The following is a 20,608-nucleotide window of genomic DNA, read 5'->3' on the forward strand; positions in this document are numbered from 1 at the left end:
TTCAGCCGCAGCAAGGAATTATCTAAGCCACCGTAGTCTTTTTGATGTACTTCCCGTTAGGCCTTGTGAGAGTCTGTCATGGTTTTAATGACAGTAATGAGGGCCTCTGAGCCCAAGTGAGAGCCAGATTTTTGCTATCCAAGAGGTTAGAAGCAAGGTGATCTGTTTTGTCCAACAGCTCTTGAAGCCAAAACTCGAACGATGTGGATTTTCGGTGAATTGGATATTCGAAAGGGAATTCAAGCTAATATTGCGAGATCTGACAAACTAAAACTTGAAAGTTCCGTGTTCTAGATTGATCGCTCAGGCCTCCTGCATGGAAGCCAAGAGTAATGTGGTCATTACACGTTAATCATGCATGGTGATGGAGGCATTCGCTTTCATGTCTATTTTGACGGGACAAACACGAAGAAGTTGTACATTTAGCCCCTCCACCTGCACTGCTAAATGAAACTGCACGAAGAGGGTATGAGAACAAGGAAGGAAAGACAAAAGAGCCCAAGAAGAAGTCATGACAACAGACTGATCATCCTGGGATATGTGTGGTGACACGTAGATCATATCAGAACGGAGGAGAGATTGTTGGATAGTTCGTTAGCTTTGCGTTTTGTGGTGGGGGAAATAAGGAGAAGGCAGAGAAATAGAAAACTGCCAGCATTTGGATTGGATTGGAGCAGCAGAGAAAATGAGCGAGGCCTTGTCTTTGTGAGGCTAACTCAGAGACAGAAAGGAGAGAGAGGATAATGATAGTACCAGTTCATTGCTTCAAGCCTAGTATTCCAGCTTCTGCAGCTGCTGCTTCTGCTCTTGGACGTGCACCCTCATTCTCAAGGCGCATTGCTGAAATCCGCATCCCAATAAAAGCCAGACAGGTAGCGACCGGCTGGCTCTTGGCCGCGGCTCTCATAATTTGGCCCACGGCTGCGGGCGTGGCTGAGGTGGTTCCGCAGCCATCGGAGTCGGATACACTGTCAAACGTGCCTCAGATGCTGTCGGGTGAGTGCGAGTCTCCCAAGGACTGCAAGAAGCCCAGGATACAGAGGCCCAAATCGAGAAAGGCAGAGTCGTGCACCACTAAGTGCGTCACCACCTGCATCCGTGGTGGCGATGGCTCTCCCGGCGAGGGCCCCCTCAACATTCGCAGGTTGCTAGTTTTCTTTCGTGTTACTGCACTGGCCATATTGATATGCATCACACGCACCTCACAGTCACCAACCGGCCACATTCCGCCTATCTTTTCATCTGACAGAACAGGGCCATCCAATCTGTTTGTTCCAGAGGGGTTTTGCTTCTTTCCTTAATTTTCTGTTTCCTTTCTGGCAGACCTCTGGTGGTTTTCAAGCAAGGCTTTCGCAGCAGGAAATACTGGTAATATACTATTCATTCGCTCTCCCACCTCATCTCAGGATCAGCACTTAACCATGCCATTGTATTTTTTTCCCTTTCCTACGTTAGCATGCTTCTTCATGATGGATGGAGTTTGATTTAGATTTTGACGTCCGTGCAGTCTGGTCGAGTGCTCGGATATTTGTAACTTGATTGGAGACGAGGATTATGGTCCTTGACAATGATCTAACCACAAACTTGGTGAGACTACAGTGGAACCTCACTCATCATCTGTTCTTCATACACATTGAATGAAATCAGAACCATTATTTTCTCGTGATTTCCATCATGCCAGCTATTTGATAGTTAGAAGAGAACGCCATTGAATCTTTCATCGAGTTCTGTATCCCCGATTGTCATCGAGCTTCTCTTTACAGCTCATACTTTTGCTGCATGCATTCTCTTAGGTTAATAAAATCCTATGTGTGGACCATTCTTTAAATACCAACTATGTTGATCATCTCTCGGAGTTGGATTTTTAATAGAGGGGAACCATGCTGACTCTGGTACTAGAGAAAGCGATTAGTACGATCTCTGTCTGAGTTGTGAGATCATCGTAGTAATCCTATTGATGTTGGTGATTGTGTTGAGGAGAATGATGTATGCTTCACACTCTTCACATGTTCTCCCTAACATTACTAAGAAGTAATAGGGAAGTTGAGGATTTAAGCTTTTCTCCGTAAGCATAAGATTTTCTCATACGCATTCTAACTAAGATTTTCTTCCGTACTATATGCTTTTCGATTACAAAAATCCAGATGTTCCTGTGCTTGATGTCTAATTTTTCACTTTCCCGATTGAAGTTTCGGGCCGGCTCCCAACCTCTGCTTGTCGGAAGGTTTGCTGGGCAAGCCGTGTAGGTTTTTCCGGCTTCCAAGCGGAAGCACCATGGGACTTCTTTCCACACGAAACAGGTGCTCCGTGTGTACTCTCCACAGAACTTTTCCCCTTGTCCTAAGGATACAATTCAAACACACAGATATTATCTTAATCTCGAGGTTTGCTCAGGCAGTGTGCACACCGCTTATTCACCGTGATTCTGCCAGTTACTGTGTGCAACCGTGTGCTTGAGAGTATACTTAGTCGGAAAATTCTCGCTCTTTCTTTTCCTACTTGCTTTCTGTGGGCTACCTGAATGGGGAAAATACCGAAGTTTAAGGCCAAGAATGTTCAACCCGTTGTTCATTTCTCCTACATTAAGTTGTGTTATTGATAAAAGAGCAACGTAACTTTTATTTCAGAGATAATAAAGAGTACTTATAGGCTTAGCTTAGGGTTAAGCCTAACAATACATTTACGCAAATACCCCCAACTTGCTAATACTCTAAAGTAATAAACATAACACTCCCCCTTAAGTTGGAGCGTACATATCAAAAAGTCATAACTTATGACAAATATATGAAACTCGCCCACGTCGAAGAGGCTTTGTGAAAATGTCTGATAGTTGCTCTTCAGAATGTGTGTGCACCAACCGTATGTCTCCACAATTCACTTTTTCCCGAACAAAATGACAATCCACCTCTATATGCTTCGTTCGCTCGTGAAACACTGGATTGCTAGCAATATGAATAGCAGACTGATTATCACAACAGAGAATAGATGATCCAGTTATAGGCAGTCCAATCTCGGCTAATAACATACGAACCCATTGAAGTTCACCCGTAACATTAGCCATAGCACGATACTCGGCCTCTGCACTAGATCGAGAAATAACAGATTGCTTCTTACTTTTCCAAGACACAAGATTACCACCAAGAAAGACACAGTATCCTGAAGTAGACCGCCGATCCATGGGGCAACCAGCCCAATCTGCATCAGAATATCCTATCACCTCCAAAGATTCGGGGTTAGAATAACCAGCAATATGAAGATGACCCCGATTATGAAACACAAGTCCTTGACCTGGAGCTCCCTTCAAATAGCGAACAATTTATAGAGCGGCTTGCCAATGAGTAGTACGAGGAGTGCTCATAAATTGACTTACCACACTAACTGCAAATGAAATATCCGAACGAGTAATGGTAAGATAATTTAACTTGCCTACTAAGCGACGATACTTCTCTGGATCATGAAGAAGTTCTCCATGCTCATTATCAAGTCTCACTCCAGGATCCATAGGTGTGTCTCTAGGCTTAGCATCATGTAAACCAACCTCCTTAAGAATGTCAAGAGTGTACTTTCGTTGTGAAAGAGCAATACTATCATTAGCATAGGCAACTTCAACACCAAGAAAATATCGAAGACGACCTAGGTCTTTAGTGTTAAACTCCTTTTGTAGGAACCGCTTGAGTCGTTGTATACCTTCAACATCGCTTCCTGTCACAATGATATCATCAACATAGACAACAAGAATAACACAACATTTTGAAGATGACATACTAAATACTGAGTGATCCACACTGCATTGATGCATGCCAAAGGTGATAACCGCATCACTAAAGCGGCCAAACCAAGCACGAGGAGATTGCTTAAGTCCATAAAGAGCTTTTCGCAACCAGCACACCTTCTCCCCCCGAGCAACAAACCCAGGTGGTTGCTCCATATACACCTCCTCGTGAAGATCACCATGGAGGAATGCATTTTTGACATCAAGTTGATGAAGAGTCCAGTGAGACCGAGCAGCCAAGGAAATAACAATACGAACGGAAAGAATTTTGGCTACGGGAGAAAAAGTCTCATCATAGTCAATACCATAAGTTTGAGTATAGCCCTTTGCCACAAGACGCGCTTTTAAGCGCTCAACTGAACCATCTGGATTGTGTTTGACAACAAAGACCCAACGACAACCCACCAATTGTTTATTCGCCGGCAACGGAACCAGCTCCCAAGTCTTGTTATTATGCAATGCAGCCATTTCCTCCTTCATAGCACGAGCCCAACCTGGATGGGCCAAAGCCTCCCGCACACAACTTGGCACGCATACGGATGCAAGGGATGACACAAAGACAGACAGCTGAGGGCTTAAGTTACGATAAGACACGAAATTAGACAGAGGATACCGAGATCGAGTGCGGTGAGCAATAGGAGAACCGTCGGGAAGTGGTGGAAGAGGATCGGAAGCCTGGGATGAAGGTGGTGGTGGTGGAACGCTTGCTGGTAGAGATGTATGGCCCCAAATTGGGCGAGGACCACGTGTATAAACCTGAAGAGGAGTCGATGCTGGTGATCCTGGATCCGGTGGAGTATCATTAGAATTAACAGGTGGTTGCTCCAGTTGAGAGAGAGATGTTAAGGGCGGCGGAAGATCCATGGTTAATGGTTCCCGAGGATGAACAGAGCCAAAATATGCTTGATCCTCAAAGAAAGTCACATCAGCTGAAATATACTCCCGACGACGAGTAGGACTATAACATACATACCCCTTTTGAGTACGGGAGTATCCCACGAATACACATTTTTCGGCACGAGGTGATAACTTGTCCAAACCAGGAGACAAAGAATGAACAAAACAGACACATCCAAATATACGAGGACGAATAGACCATAATGGACGATCGGGATGAAGAAGAGTATAAGGAATAGCTCCTTTCAACACGGAGGATGGAAGACGATTAATGAGATGACATGATGTAAGAAGAGCATAGCTCCGGAAAGACTTAGGCATATGAGTATGAAGAAGTAGGCAACATGCAACATCCAACAAATGACGGTTCTTACGTTCAGCAACTCCATTTTGTTGTGGAGTGTGAGCACACGAGCTCTGATATAAAATACCATGAGACTTGAGAAATGGAGTAAAAGTAGAAGAAGAAAAATACTCACGAGCATTGTCTGTACGCAAACACTTAACAGAATAATTATACCGAGTACGTACTTCATTATAAAACTGGAGAAAAGAATGAAAAACTTCAGTACGATCTTTTATTAGATATAACCAAGTGGTATGAGTACGGTCATCGATGAAAGTGACAAAATAACGAAGACCAAATGAAGACTCTCGACTAGGACCCCACACATCAGAGTGAACTAACTCAAATGGTTGGGAAGCACGACTCAAAACTCGAGGGGAAAAAGACGCACGATGATGTTTGCCCAACCGACAAGTTTCACAATTAAATTGAAGACTCGAACTAGACATAAAAGGAAATCGTCGGAGTACGTCCGCTGATGGGTGACCAAGACGACAATGTAACCTATATGAATCATCCACAGCTTTATTCTGAACTGTTGTAGCAGCAACAATAATCTCGGGATCCAGGATGTACAATCCACCGGTCTCACGCCCACCACCTATTCGGCGCCCAGTCTTCCGATCCTGAAGAACACACGAAGATGAAGAAAAGATAATATCGCAATCAAGATCACGAGTAATAGAACCGACAGATAATAGATTGTGAGGGAAGTGTGGAATATGGTAAACAAATGGTAAGGAGACAGAGGAACTCAATGACACACAACCCGCACCAGCTACTCTGGATTGAGAGCCATCTGCTAAGGTAACCGACGTAGAAGGAACAGATGAGGTGGATGTGAGAAGACGAGAATCACTAGTCATATGATGAGTGGCACCTGAATCAATAATCCAAGGAGGAGTACTAGAAAGTAGACAAGTAGGATCGTTATGCTGTGCCAAAGTAGCAGTAGGAACAATACCATTGGTATTACGTCGTGCTCTAACCAACTCATCATATTCTGCACGAGTCAAGTTTATCGTAGCTTGTCCGTAAGAGGATCCAAGTGAAGAAGTCCAAGGTTCGGTATCAATAGAGGCATGTAGACCCCGCAGCTCGGGATGGAGGTCATAACAATAATCAATAGTATGCCCAGATAGTTGACAATGCGTACAAAAGCGGTTCCCTCGACCACCACCTCGAGCTCCTCTAGAAGCATTATTACTACCACCACGAACACCACCTCGGCTTTGAAAACCACGACCACGACCACGATTGGAACTGTTAGAACTCCATTGTCCACGACCATTAATACGACCACGAGTCCCTTGACCTCCACGAGCCACCATAGCACTACTATCTGACATTGCTGAAGTCTTGGGACTGGAAGTATAACGAGCAGCTCGAGAATACACTTCTTCAATGGAAGGGAGAGTGCTCTGAGAGGTAATCTGTTGTCGAAGTGCATTGTGATCTCGGACCAAGACCTCGGAGAAAAAGTACGGTCATCATGTCCGCTTCACGTTGTTGCATCCGAGTAACCGTGGTAGCCGGTGGAAAATAAGACTTGAGGCGCCGATACAAAGACACAAAACGAGCATAATATTCTGCTAACCCAGCATCACCAATTTTGGCTTCAAATAAAGCCTCCCACATATCACAAACTCGACTCATGTTATTCTGTCCGGAATATAGTAAAGCACACTTTATCCATACCCGACGGGCCGTTGCACAATCCATGAAAAGATGGCGAATCGATTCAGCCATACTTCCCCACAACAACGTACGCAAAGTAGCATCAACAAACTTCCATTCTTCTAGACCGGCTAAATCTTCGTGTGGTTCTTCTTCAAGCCATCTAGACCGACGATTAGCATAAATAAAAGTCGAAAGAGCCATTGACCAAGAAGGATAATTGGTACCATCTAACTTGACCAAGGTATTATGCAAACCGGTCATACTATTGTAGGGACCAAAAGATACTGAACTCGAAGAAGCACTAGGGGGAACCAATCCCGAAGTAATAGACGGAGAACTTGATGAGTCGGTAGACATCTCCACAAATCACTAATCAATATAAAAAATTCACTTCTAGGAACTTGACCCACGTGTAATCGGATATCGCACGCACCACCTACCAATTCCAACAAAAAAAGCCAACCCCACGACCAACACCAATTCAGCCACACGGAATTTAGAACTCCAAATTCAGACAAAACCAGCCCCACATTCAACTATCAAGCCGCTACTTTGCAAAACAGCACATTCAGCCAAACAGGACCAAAAATTACTTTCTTCAAGACAGCCATTCACTTCCGGTAGATTTAACAATATCCCAACAGCCACACATCTATCACCATCAACTCACAAACTCACAGATCACAATCCTTTAAACATCAACGGCACAAACCCACAGAAAATACCCATTTACAGCAACATAATCTGCAAAATCAGCACATTTAAAATCGAATTGGACCTCTGAAGATGCTTGAACTAGGTTTGTCGCCCAAGTTAATGTCGGATCTGAGGTCCTCGAAGAATCGCCGGCCCTTGCAATGCTGGTCCTGGGCTCGCCGGGCCTAGACAAGGTCGGGCGAGACTTGTTCCGGGGTCGCCTAACCTGGATGAGGTCGGGCCGGACCTGCTTCGGGGGTCGCCCGACCTGGGCGAGTCGGGCGACGCCTATTCCGGGGTCGCCCCGGTCCGGGCGACTCGGCCCCGAGGTCGCCCGGCTTGGGCGACTCCTCCCGACGTCAAATCCGAGATGGCCGACTCCTCCCGACGTCAAATCCGAGATGGCCGACTTTGGGGATTGCTGGATTTGGTCAACGTTGAAGAATTCCGGCGAGAATTGTAGAAACGGTGGTCGTAGATCAATTGTTTTGTAAATCTAGGGTTTAGGTTTTTTAATTAGGGCTCTGATACCATGTTATTGATAAAAGAGCAACGTAACTTTTATTTCAGAGATAATAAAGAGTACTTATAGGCTTAGCTTAGGGTTAAGCCTAACAATACATTTACGCAAATACCCCCAACTTGCTAATACTCTAAAGTAATAAACATAACAAGTTGGAAAATTTTTCTCGGAAGGTCTGATGCCGGAAGTTTGATCAGCAAATGTGAATGGTTGGTGCTCCGCCAAACAATCATCGAAGTCTTTGCAGGAAGTCGGTCAATTTATCTCAAGATTCAGGTAGCATATACAGGGGTCTCAATGTCCGTAAGTGTCCGTCCATGTGCTCTCAAGACATAATCCTCTGCCGTTTCCGCTTGCGCGGTTACTAACCTAACCTCCTCGTCCTCTTTGGTGCGTAGAGTTCAAAAAACAGAAGAGAGGGAATGGTGAGTTGCCTGAGGATACATTTTGTGAAATCTTGTCCCTGATAGCAAAAAGTATTTGGAATAAACCGTGCTACACAAAATCTTCAATGGGAAGTTTCAAGGATCCTGCAGTCATTTACTTGAGCTCGTGGCTCTAATGCTTGTGTTAGGGAACAGTCTAAAAAACAAGCACGATTCTTCACAATGCAGGATAAGCATCAATGCTTAAGTAGTGTAAACTATTAGTCCGATGATCATCCCTTAGAAATGTAAAGACACCTGTGCCCATTTCTAGCAATACCGGTTAGCGACTTCGTTTCATTATTTTAAGCGAGGACAAAGCACAAGCTGCGCTGCTGTCATTGGTTAAATAAGCAGCCTCTCATCGTCTCACCCTCACTACTCATTTATTGGCTTCACTTCCGTTCCAATATGAACATTTTCGGTATGTTTCCCAGTATCGGCGGAAAAAATGGTTTTAACATCTTACTTAACAATTGTCGGTCAGAGTTCCTCTAACAGAATGTACATCATCAAAAGAGTATGGCTGGGCTTCAAGAGCAAAGACCAGAACTGCACGGGCTGCACCCATCTTGTGATATACTAAATGGCAAGACGAGATGACGCACAGCCTGCCCGAACGCATTGTTGACATGACCTTACCAATCTTGCCAAGGCTAGGCCGAAGTAACTATGAACAAGCATTGTCAAAATGGATTTTCTCTGGCAGGAATAGGTAGCGGAAGCGGGAGTCGAAGGGAAGAATTCCACAATTGCGAGAACCAAGAAGGCTTTGACGCCTTTGTGACATGCACCGCTCCACAAAGGCCGCCTGATGGGAAGGGAGGTAGTGCGATATCCATACAGCTAAGCTAGCATCGTCCACGAATCCCTTAGCAAAGCAATGTAGCATCTTTGGCACCAATAACCTCCCTTTGCTGCTAACCCCAACTGAAGCTCTGATGAAATCTCGTTGTGCTTCCTGTAGCTCATCCCTCACATTCTTGGCTGTGTAGATCCGAACCTGGATTTGTTTTGAGTATGGTACAGTATGTTCTCTTTAAAGTCAAACATCACCTAGGGAAGAATTAGAGATCTTACCGCAGGAGATGAGTACATTCCGCAGCTGAGAGCAAATGCTACAAGCGGTTCAGACACATCGACAGCAAACTTTCGTTGCTCTTCAGATACCTTTAGTTTGTGAAGAGCGAGGAGCAAAGCCTGAGTATTATCCATTGGAATGACAGTCAGGAAATCATGCAAGTGATACTTTCAATAAGCAATGACACGTAATATGTAAGGCAGGACCGTACAATCTGCGGCCTATGGAGAGGGGGTTTCATCTTCAAAATGCCATACTCGATAACTGCTGCGCTGAAAGAATGGCCTCCCACAGTATATGCTGCCTGCAGGAAAGACAATTAATCTACGATTTTCATATTTTCCCAAGCATCATTCAACATCATGCGGGAATATTTAGTACTTCCAACACTTGATGACCAAGCACACCTGGCTTTGCTGCAAACATCTACACAGTGCTATCACTTAAGCTAATTGACCATGGCTGAGGCTCACCGGACATCGATAATCATCATCCACTAAAGACGAATAGGTCATCTATATAAACACAAAACACGAATAATTTATCGGTCACAATAATAGAATCATCCTGGATGAGTCAAAATCTTTCCTTAGATATCAAATTGAGGACAAGCGTTCAACCTCATTTTACATTGTTCCCAACTTGCAACAGGTCCCTGAAAAAATTTCTTGTCAGCTGCTAATTTGCATGCTATCACTGTATTATCTTGTTTTATGGCTACAAGCACCACTCCAAAATAACTATGAAAGGGATGACAAATATATGATCCCACTGCAAATTCTACTTTGTCGTCTGATCCAATACAAAAGACTAACATCAACCATATCACCTTCACACAAGCCCAGAATTGCAGGTCCTCCAAGCCATGTAGCAAGAAAGAACTAAAAGATGAAAGAAAAACCTCTATAATAATGAACTACTAGAGAACAGGGAGAAAAGTAAAAACTTGACAACTGGAACAAGCAGAAGACAGGAGTTACATTTAGTCGTATATATTCAAATACACCGCATCCACTAAAATTCCACTAACAACTAGGACACAGAATTGATGACCGGAGGTAACCTGAATTGTTTCTCTACTTGGTTATTCCGCCATTATGAAACTACTGATAGCTCCAAGTAATACCGACAGTTTCATTAGTCACGCCTTTCATCTGATTCTTCATCCTTGATGTAGGCTGAATTATCAAATTTCACCTTGCTATTAATCTTGCTTTCTCTTTCATATTCAAAACCAAAGCATGCATGCAACCTAAAAGCCGCCAGCAGGAATAACTTTCTAGCAATGTATTCTGTCAGCAGAAAATTGGCTAAATAGTTTTGTCAGCACCTGCTCCCGTCACTCACCATGTATCACCTAAAAAGGTGCTTGAACTAACAAATTAAATTCTTATGAGACGGCTTTCTGTTTCCACCCAATGAGGGTAACGCACACATCATGGTCAGTGAAAGGCATGTAAAAGATGCGTTCTCCCTTATTGAATGACATATTGGTCCAGGAAAATGAAAAGGCAATTTCCTTGATCATGTATTCATAAGAGATCCTCCACACAAGTTGAAAGGCCATGAGAAGAAAACAAATCTAGAAAGGATAGATACAAACCTTTTGCATCAGTGAGAACAGCTTCATATCACTTTTTGGAACCCCATAAGCCAAGTAAGCCTGCTTAAAGTCAAAATCTTAGAAATCATCTCTGTACAAGTGGATGGAAGGGTGAGTGTGTATGCTCCATGGATGTGGATATAGCTGTTTGTCTAAACATTTCTTTACGTGGAAAACAAAAGTCTTCTTCACAAATTCCTAAATTCTGTTTGCCAGTATATTCTTTATATTAGAAACAATATTTGTGCAATGTGTGGGCTAGAATTTTAGGAAATTGAGTGCTAAATTATGTTTTCCTCTTTATTTTCTTGTTTATATACTTTTAAGTACTGCTTGTAGCTGGGATAGAAGGTGAAGTTTCTTCTGTTCAGAAAGTTATACATTTCGCATTGGTACTTGATAATGCTAAGTTTTTTAAGATTGTACATTTAACTAACAAGAAACATGGGAACAAAACTATGATAAAACAGGCCAAGAACCAGGTGTCACCACCCCATATACCCTGCTTGAAAAGCACCGTCTAAAGAATAGTAGCATAGCCACTAGACACCCGCCAAACTAAGGATGCGACGTAAGCAAGATATTCCATGGTTTGATGGAAATTGACAACCTACATGCATGATCATTGCATTGTATAAGTTGATCCAGAAGGCAAGTTTGTCGTTGCTGCTCAGGTGGATTGGGTTGACCTTGGCAAGCTGCTCAACAAGTGTCCTGTTCACATTTACAGAACTACAATGATCAGTAAGCTCCAAACATGTAAAGAATCTGAAATATCAAGAGAACTGTTTCCCATTTTCTTGTATGCAGTGGCTGAACTATGTGATAAATGCAAGAGACAATCAACTATGAAGATGATCTTATCAACTGACAGCTAAAGAAAGCCTGACTGCTGATTACAGTACAATTAGCAAACCACTCATAAGTTCAGCCAAAAGCACACAATTGTGCCCATGCAAATCCTCCACAATTCAACATGACAATAATTTCCATCTGTTAGGTTAAAAGTTCATTCTGGAGCCTTCTATGATCAGGATACATCCCCTCTGCAGAAAATTTGTCTACATAACCAAAACCAAAATAACATCCCGACAGCAATACTCCATTTATATTAGAATTTACGACAAATACTGTCAAAGAACATAAACCACCCTAGGAGCCAAATGAAGTTTCCCTTCTAGTATGACCGTAAAATAGATTTTAAATAAAGACAGTTAAAGTGGTATCATAATAGATCAAGAATAACCTAAACTTCCTCAAAGCTCCAGAAGCATATTCCAATTGCCTTTTCCCAACAGACATCCAAGAAACTTCAGATGCCAGCCCATAATTTCCTACATCTCCCCAGCTTAGCTTCCCACGTACTCGGTATGGATCACAAGCATTATCTGAGGCCAGCACATCCAAGTTACTCTGTACATCAACTTGGGGGCTTTGCACCCAGGATGAAATGACTGAGCGTTCAGATGATGACCACCACGATGAGTTGGAAAGATGCCCATATGGAGACAAAGGTGAGAGGTGGCCCTCTGATGTAGAGAACTGGCATGGAGACACAGAATCTGCCAGTGAGATAAATATATTCTTCATACATCTGACCATCTCTTCCGACAGTAGGTTGGGATAATCCCAGAGGCCCTTAGGTGGCAACTCCCTGGATAGCTTCCTGCTATCTTGAGTTTGACCACATTTTGCATCGGACCCTGCACATACGTTATCGCAGAGAGGTGCAGAGGAGCCATCCTCGTCCTGATGCGAGGAAATGTCATATGTCCAAAGTCAAATACCTCCAACAAAAACTTATGCTGCAATGAAATAATGCATGAGGCAATAGTTTATGCATGTCTTCAAAAATATTACAGAGAATTAGGAGGCTTAATGATGTCGGGACATATGGCAATTCAAATATAACTCATTGTCGAATGATGTCATGTCTATGTTCACATTAGTGTCTGGGTTCAATACACATGACCTGCATATAAGTAGACATCCTATGAAGATAAGGGACTTTCAGATGCCCAATGCAAAGATCCCAACCACCCAAATCCACACAAAGTTTCTTTCCACTTCTTAACCAGCACTTACTTTATTACCAAGGATGACTTTCTTAAGTACTGTTATTTGATGCGTACGTCAACATATAAACCAAAGGTAATGAAAATTAACTATGAGCATAGAACCCCAAAAGGAAAATAAAAGGATGTGTGACAATTGGAAGCAAGTAGATTTAACTGAAAGTATGTGACTTACCAGCTCTTGCAAAATGCCCGAGGAACAAAGAGACTTCTCCTCCAAGGAAGAGTGCCTCAGGCGGTATTCAGCCAGCCTCCGTTCATTTCTTTCTTGGCTTAATTGGAAATGTAAAGAGACTATCTCATGTTCGAGTTTGGAAACTGCGAGTTCCAACATGGTAATATTCGAAAGGAGTTCCTGCGCCTGTACACAAGGAAGGATTTTACCAATATCAAGGCCTGGATCAGAAACATAATTAAAATATCAGCAAAGCCCACTGACAAAATGCAATCGGCTATGTTGTGTTGCCATTCCTGAAACAAGAGAAATTACGCTACAATCCTTATACTGAATAAGAAAACCATCTTGCATCAATTGAAAGGAAGATTTGATCCCTAAGAGCTCCTTCTCTCCCTCTACACAATCAAAAAATTGCAGATGGCCATGTGATGTGAGACCGCTGTGTTCCTAAAACCTTTTGAAGTCAATAAATGGACCCAAAATGGACATCTAGCACATTTCCCAGCAGTTAAAAGAGGAGACAAGTTATGGGGAAATTGTCAGAGTAGCAGTAGAAGTAAAGATTCAAACTCTTAACATGTGCTCTGATCTCATGAGACAACAATTCTTCCCAAAAAGCTTAAGTTTTCAGGTAACAGACAACCATATTTAGCATGATTCTTCATAAGCCAAGGAGATTTGTTCTTTGCAAAGTAAGGTTCTGTGTGAAGGCAGCAGTCCTTATTTTCAGTTAACAAAACGCAAATAGTTACTTGACTTTGGCATAGTAATAGTCGAATTGTCTAAAAGTACATGTCTCGTGCATCTGTTCCATGAAGGCAAACAGATTTGAACACAGAAAAACTATTTTCAAGAACCACAAACTAACAAAAAAATGCAAAATAGTATGTAGATCATGTCATTGAACTTCCTCTGAAACATTGGCTCTCATAACTTAACAGATTACACATGGATCTCAAAATTGGGAGTAATATCACGTAACAAGAAAAATAAAGCAAGACAGGGGTGTTGAAATGTCAACCAAAATCTCCCCAGTTTGTATTTGAAGTTGACGTACACAGGAATGACCAAAATAAGGCAAAATTTTTCCATCCGTAAGTTACTTGAAGGAATTTAATGGCATGGGTACTTTCATCCACAAGACTTCAAAATTATCTGCCCGAAGTATACAAGGAATAGGTACTTAACCTGACGAGGAAGACATGAAGGTTTTGATAATTTTACAGCACTTCTCTCGATTGCTTGTTCCAAAACTGCATGCAGTTCTATCTCTTCTCGTAGCTGCTCTTGAAGTTTCTGTACCTGTAGCAACCAAATTCCATTACAGAACCAATGGTCATGACACCTGTGTCTAGGAGATATGGAGAAGCTCAAGTCAATAGAACAGCCATATGCATTAAAGATGATGGCCATCTTCTGTCCTGAAATATTACGCCGTCTAAGGAAAGTCAAACAAAAACCCAAATAAAAGAAAGAAATTAAATAATTTTAAAGGCTCCCTGTAGTTCTGAAATCAATTGTTCATTTATCTCAAATATAGCCATTAAAAAAAAGATAAACATAAAGTGTGAAAGAACTGCTGCTAATTACAGTTAAACAAAGAATTTGGTGCATGAATAACTCTGCAACCAATAAAAATTGGTCATCTCATATTCTGCATACAAATTTGTTAGACATAGAAAGCTATGGGGAATGTTGAGATAAGGCACCTCTTACATAGAAACGACAATGCCTCCTTATTTTTTACTCTGATAATTATAATCAACCTACCACCCAAAATTCAGCATCTCAAGTACATGCAGAGTGACATACATAATTTTACAATCTATATCCACCAAATGAATCACAAACTGACATTGGAAGTCCCGATTTGGGCAAAATGGCAACAACCAAAGTTACTGACTCTGACCAACAGCCACCCAGAATACAAGGGAAATGGAAGGGACCAACTATGTTTGCTCAAAGCCTGGAGCGCAGACTGTGCAGAATGCATACGTCAGCAAGAAAAGAACTCACATCCAGCTCAAGTTGGAATCTGTAAGGGCAGGGACTGTTTCTTCCGGTAGATAATCCAGGACTTCCGGTTTCGTAATCAGAATCTCTCACCTTCAGAGTCAACACAGCAGTAAGATTGCAAATGCAAATGTAAAAAGTAGAAAGAAGACACATTCTGACCAACACAAAAATCATACATTTAATAAGGAACCGTCATCTCTCTGAAGATGAAGCTTATCCAATGAAGTTTCTGAAATCCAATCAACTGTGCCAGAATGAGAGCATTCAGAGAGAGAATGGCTTCTGTAATTCAAGAAATTCCAGAAACAGATCTCAGCGACATAAAACAACCAGAAGCATCCATAAGGAGAGAGGGGAGAAGGGGGGGGTGGGGGGTGGGGGAAGGAAAATAAGATATCTCCATTACTGATTTCGTGAACAACTGAGGGACTGTAAGTCACACATCCTGTAAGCCGGGAGTTTGGCCACTATCCCGTAAAGCACATTAGAAATCTCTTCAAACACATTCGCACATCATCCCTGTGCATCATCGTCAGCCCAAAAGAGACCTGCAATCCTGCTCGGATAGTCAAATAACTAAACTTTTGCATTCTTCACCCAACTTTTAATGCAAGAAGTCTAACATAAATTTGTGGGAGAGAGACATTCTTTAGAAACAATATTGCAGTCATGGAAGGAAGGTACTGTGACACCTGTGAGTGAACAAAGCAATAAAAGCAGTCAAGCTCGTCATGAATGCAAAACTACCAATCACTTTCAACATGACCTAAAAAGTTGTTTTTACAGCAACCATTCAGATGTGACTCCAAAATTTCTGCTTCAAAACGCGACATTCACAAAGGAACTCAAAAAGAAAGGTACGAAGGGTAATAACTTGATGAAGGAGGATCACAAATTCAGGGGACCATTTTTTACTTTGATGAAGATCACACTGAACAGTCTATGGATGAAGTGAAACAAAAGAATAAAGGGACTGTCGAGTGCTTAAAAAAAGTGGAATATACACAAAGATTGGAACTTCGTTTACCTACTCAAAGAAGATCTCACAAGAATTGCAAGAAGGAAGTTCAGTGACTTGGGCATTAAATTTTTGAGCAAATCAAGAGACAAAAGAAGAAGAAGATATCAGACAAAGAGAAAGGAAATAATTCTGCTTTTGTCAAGGTCTCCGGCCAATGACAGGAGAGGATAGTGAGCCAAACAGCTCAAAGCAAGTAAAAGATTGATAAAAGAAACAAAGCTAATTGGAGCTAAAAGCTAGCGACAACACGACACCATTGTAGAACCACAAGACGAGAGAAAATAGAATAGGAGGAGAAAGTAGACAACAATCCAAAGTAGGGATCTTCAGTGAGAGTGGTCCATGGCTGCCTAAAAACCATCAGCGTCCCCATTCTCGACCCGTCACTATCGCTATCAGCAACAGGCATCAGCATCCCGCTTCTACTTGAATATACATTCTGATTCAAGTCGTAAAAAAGGAACCCGGTCCGAAAAGATGATGTGGGTCGTTTTCCTTTCGGAAGATTAAAGACAAAATTTTCGTTCGAGAGAGGTAGTATTGCTAGCTTTTTCCGTGCAAAATGGAAAGAAAAGGAGAGACCTTTTGAGGCAAATGCTCTGGAGCGAGGAAGAAGAAGAAGGATCTTCAGTTCTCTGACAAGACGCGAAAGATTGATTCAAACTGCCGCAACCAAAAACCATCAAAAGTAACTTCCCTCTGCTCAAAACCCAGCTCGAACGCTCCTGGTTCCACCGAGATGGTGCGCTGCCGTCAAGCTTTATTAGCTCTGCGTTCCCTGGTCAGGAGCTACCAGAAGACGACAGAAAGTCGCAGTTGTGGGCAGTGTGCGTGAGATTTAGAATAGCCTAGACCCTTACAAAGCTGGTTTCTTTTCTCCGGCCAAACTAGTGAAAGAGATTCAAGAAGATTTAAAAAAAGGAACGACATTGAAAAAAATGGAGAATCTGCAACCACTCCCCAACTAAAAATTTAGACTGAAGGCAAAAGGGTGGGGTCTTGACTCTGTGTGGAGACGCGAAATGGACAGTTGCAGAAGATAACATGTCGTTTCTCGGGCAGACTCTAGCGAAGCTGCCTGAGATGCCTTTTTTCAGATTTCATAGGGTGGGAATTGACCATTTTATTACTCATTATTACAGGACATTCGCAAAGCTCCAGGACTTCGGGTTTTCCGGCGTTGTTTTTGAATTTTTGAACGACAACGACGAGAAGACCCAACTCTCTCCCTCTCCCAACCCATCCGCAGAAATCCATGGCCTCCTGTCCCACCATCTCCATTAATTATTTCTCTCGCGCAAACGATTTGCGTCCAACTTTCTTAATCGAGACTTGCGTCAGGTTAAAAGCACTCGCTAATTGTCGCATCCCACGTTATCCACCGATGATGCGAGACCCGACAAGAACCAACGATGGAGGGTCGTCCTCTCACTCGGCGCACCCACTCGCGCGACCCGCCTCCTGGCCTTTTCGACCCGTGAATCGCGTCTTCTTCATCTGAACACGGAGTTCAAGATCTTCCACGCGTCAAAATGCATCGCGACTCGGAAGCCCATGTTCGTGAGATGCTTTGGACACGATCTCCATAAGAGAGAAAAGGAAGGCCATTTAATTTCGATAAAAGACTGTATCCAAGTTTCATAATATTGGGTCCGCTATTCCGATTATGATTTTCCTATTCCTCTGAAATTAATTTTAACCGCACATCGAGTTCGCAAATAGAATATATGAAAATAGTCATAATTGAATAATAACGAAAAATAATATCTTGTATATTACAAGATTATATGTTTTCGTCGCATTTTTCATCACGCGAAGGTTAAGAATTAAATTGACGAAATTAAAAATTTAGAATTGAATTGGCATCTTTATAAATAATTGAGTAATTTTCTCTTAAAACTGTTCTAAATAGAATGTCATGCCGATTACATTTATTGGACGGAGAAAAAAATCTTCTAATTACTTCTTACTTGCGGAAAAACAATATATGTTTTTTTTTCAATTGTATGGATTTTATTTCACCATTTATTGGGTGAGCTGTGAAATTTCATTCAAGGATAACAATAGGGGCACACCAAAAAATGAGACCAAAGAGACATTATCCGGCCATACACTAAGATTGCATTTGGTCTTCTGGATTTGTAGTCAAAACATAACTAAATATGATAGGATAAAAAATCCAAGGATATTGTCATAGTCAATCTACTATTTGGTGAAGATTTAAAGTCGGATAAGCAGAGGCAAGGCAATCTAACATCGACTCTATTTTGCTGAAACATCAAGATGTTTTAAAATTATTCAATTAGGAGTTCTAATGAGTGAGTTATTTTAGAGCGTAAGTTGTGCCGTCTAAATTCGGGCACAACATCGATGGAGTAGACCACGTAGAATCGAGGGTCTCGATTTGGAGTCGAATCCTTTGAGAATGACCCGTTGACCCTAATCGTTGTCTTGTCAAATGAGTAAACAAGTCTTGAACAATCTAATTATTCAACCTATTTTTGCAAGTCGAAGATGCACTCATGCAGGTCATCCAAGAGAGCCCTTTCAAATGTTGAGACCCCTTTTGAAAGTTGATAATCAACCTCAAGTTCTTCATAACATGTCGAGACCCTTTTCGAATGTTGGAAAAATTCAAGCGGTTAAAGAACGAGGAATGTGATATCATATAACGCCAAACAATCAATTAAAGAATAAGGTCATGGAGAGACTCAAACTTGCGGTCGAAGATCCCAGACTGGCATCGGCGAAGACGTAGCCCACTTGATGATCACCGCCGTTGGAGAGGCCGCCCCTTTGCTAGAGAGGCGGTCCAACGTGAAGGAGAGGCGGTGATTGTAGAAAAAATCCAGTTATCCTCGTGTCCGCCCTCTTGAGAAATCCTATCCTAATCTATCTCGCCCCCTCCCCTGAGATGATTTTATCTAGAGTATATCCCATGTATCTTATCCTAGACAGTTGCCAAATATATGATAGGATAAAACAATATCATATCTTGGTTTATATCATGACGACCAAACGCAGCCTAAAAATATCATCGAAATGTTGGTAGTATTGTCTTTTAATTCGTAGTCAAATGGTTGTTCGCCAGACGAGGATCACATGACTTCAAAAAGGTGTCACATGTAGAAAAACACTAAGAAGCTTTGAAATTATTGCACTTAGGAATTTAGGAGTGTCAAAAAAACTCAAGCCGGCCCAACCTAACCCAAAAATTTATGGTATTTAGGGTCGGGCCATGGTTTTCTTCAGGTAAGGGTCAAGCGCATTGTTTTTTGACCCATTCAGGTCGGGTCGGGTCGGGCCGGGCCTAGTCGAAGGCATGCTTCAGGTCATTTTTATTTTATTTTTATTTTTTTAAATCACCCAATTTAAAAAGTACAAGCCTTAACCCTAACCTTCACCAATCGCACTCCTCTTTCTCCAATTTGAAAAGCACGAATCATAACCATAACTTTTGAGATCGACGCCCCAAGCCCTCCTCTTTGAACCAGGGCAAATCGGACTCCACGGTCTCCACCGATGACGACTCCAGCTTGGCCACTATCATTGGTGGAGATCGTGGATTGCTGGGGCAGAGGATGCAAAGGCAACAGAAAAAAAACCACTAAAATCGTGGAGTTGTTCGGTGGAGAGTCCAACGCCGCGATGAAGCCCTATGGTGTTGTGAGATATCGGAGAGCGATGACAAGTTCGGTTTGTGCTTCAGGGATGAGTATGGGTTTGATTGCGCAACCATAATGAAAATGATGACATTTCGAGCAACCCTCTTTTTTGATCATCGATGGAGATCGTGGAGTCTGACTTAACCTAGTTCAAGGACGAGGGTTTGGGGCATCGATCGTGGAGGTTAGGTTAGGGCTCATACTTTTCAAATTGGGAGATTTATAAGGAAAAAAAAAATAATAACCGTAGCCCGCAACCCAAACCGAACCAACCCAGGTTTTAATGCATATTCAATTCAAGTCTTGGTCCGGGTCAGGTTGGGTCGAGCTCGGCGTCATTAACACCCCTACTTAGGATGGTTTTGATCATCATAACCTAGTTTATATTGCAGTCCAAAGAAGAAGAAAAAAAAAACCTAGTTTATATGTATTTTCTAGTCCTTAGAAACACTAGGTTTTTATTTTTATTTTCCCTTCCTCTTATTTCTCCAAACCGCTTGTCGCACTGTTCATGTGTTAACAAAAATATGATCAGTCAATCGGTCCATATGTTCTTAATTCGGGCCTCACACAAGCACGCACACACATAAAGCAAGGTTGCACAACCCCGTACTTCAGGAATGATCGGGA

General features: G+C 42.2%; 2 protein-coding genes and 1 long non-coding RNA gene across 10 annotated transcripts; 1 reads left to right on the top strand and 2 right to left on the bottom strand.

Moving 5' to 3' along the window:
• Positions 1-82: 82 nt before the first annotated feature.
• Positions 83-2,557, top strand: LOC115727060. Of its 2 annotated transcripts, XM_048274473.1 has the most exons (4): positions 83-1,144; positions 1,324-1,368; positions 1,508-1,585; positions 2,182-2,557. In XM_048274473.1, exons 1-3 carry the CDS (start codon positions 744-746, stop codon positions 1,563-1,565), a joined length of 504 nt encoding a protein of 167 aa, XP_048130430.1. In that variant the 5' UTR covers positions 83-743; the 3' UTR covers positions 1,566-1,585; positions 2,182-2,557. The 2 variants fall into 2 exon arrangements, with proteins under 2 accessions (XP_048130430.1, XP_030513067.1); XM_030657207.2 differs by having other exon boundaries at positions 1,508-2,557.
• A 2,633-nt stretch (positions 2,558-5,190) lies between these two features.
• On the bottom strand, positions 5,191-5,965 carry LOC125313835. The gene is made up of 2 exons (XR_007197505.1): positions 5,785-5,965; positions 5,191-5,641 (listed from the first exon to the last, which is right to left on the bottom strand). It is a non-coding gene; the product is annotated as an uncharacterized LOC125313835 (long non-coding RNA).
• A 2,735-nt stretch (positions 5,966-8,700) lies between these two features.
• On the bottom strand, positions 8,701-17,071 carry LOC115727056. 7 transcript variants are annotated; one of them, XM_030657199.2, is made up of 12 exons: positions 16,896-17,071; positions 15,699-15,840; positions 15,469-15,574; positions 15,293-15,382; positions 14,465-14,578; positions 13,274-13,459; positions 12,270-12,772; positions 11,638-11,737; positions 11,024-11,083; positions 9,632-9,724; positions 9,420-9,539; positions 8,701-9,342 (listed from the first exon to the last, which is right to left on the bottom strand). In XM_030657199.2, exons 2-12 carry the CDS (start codon positions 15,734-15,736, stop codon positions 9,010-9,012), a joined length of 1,743 nt encoding a protein of 580 aa, XP_030513059.1. In that variant the 5' UTR covers positions 15,737-15,840; positions 16,896-17,071; the 3' UTR covers positions 8,701-9,009. The 7 variants fall into 7 exon arrangements, with proteins under 7 accessions (XP_030513059.1, XP_030513056.1, XP_030513060.1 ...); XM_030657196.2 differs by having other exon boundaries at positions 15,699-15,848; XM_030657200.2 differs by lacking the exon at positions 16,896-17,071 and adding an exon at positions 16,320-16,790.
• Positions 17,072-20,608: the final 3,537 nt, after the last annotated feature.

Source organism: Rhodamnia argentea, chromosome 2 (assembly GCF_020921035.1).
Source record: "Rhodamnia argentea isolate NSW1041297 chromosome 2, ASM2092103v1, whole genome shotgun sequence".
Lineage (NCBI taxonomy): Eukaryota > Viridiplantae > Streptophyta > Magnoliopsida > Myrtales > Myrtaceae > Rhodamnia > Rhodamnia argentea.

Coding starts and splice junctions, on each gene's coding strand:
- LOC115727056 (XM_030657199.2), bottom strand. CDS start 15,736: ATGTGTGACTTACAGTCCCTCAGTTGTTCACGAAATCA. Junction 11,084..11,637: donor ACAATGCAATGATCATGCAT/GTAGGTTGTCAA, acceptor GACTTTAAGCAG/GCTTACTTGGCTTATGGGGT. Junction 9,343..9,419: donor GAATGTACTCATCTCCTGCG/GTAAGATCTCTA, acceptor AAACAAATCCAG/GTTCGGATCTACACAGCCAA.
- LOC115727060 (XM_030657207.2), top strand. CDS start 744: ATGATAGTACCAGTTCATTGCTTCAAGCCTAGTATTCCAGCTTCTGCA. Junction 1,145..1,323: donor GGCCCCCTCAACATTCGCAG/GTTGCTAGTTTT, acceptor CCTTTCTGGCAG/ACCTCTGGTGGTTTTCAAGC. Junction 1,369..1,507: donor TTTCGCAGCAGGAAATACTG/GTAATATACTAT, acceptor ACGTCCGTGCAG/TCTGGTCGAGTGCTCGGATA.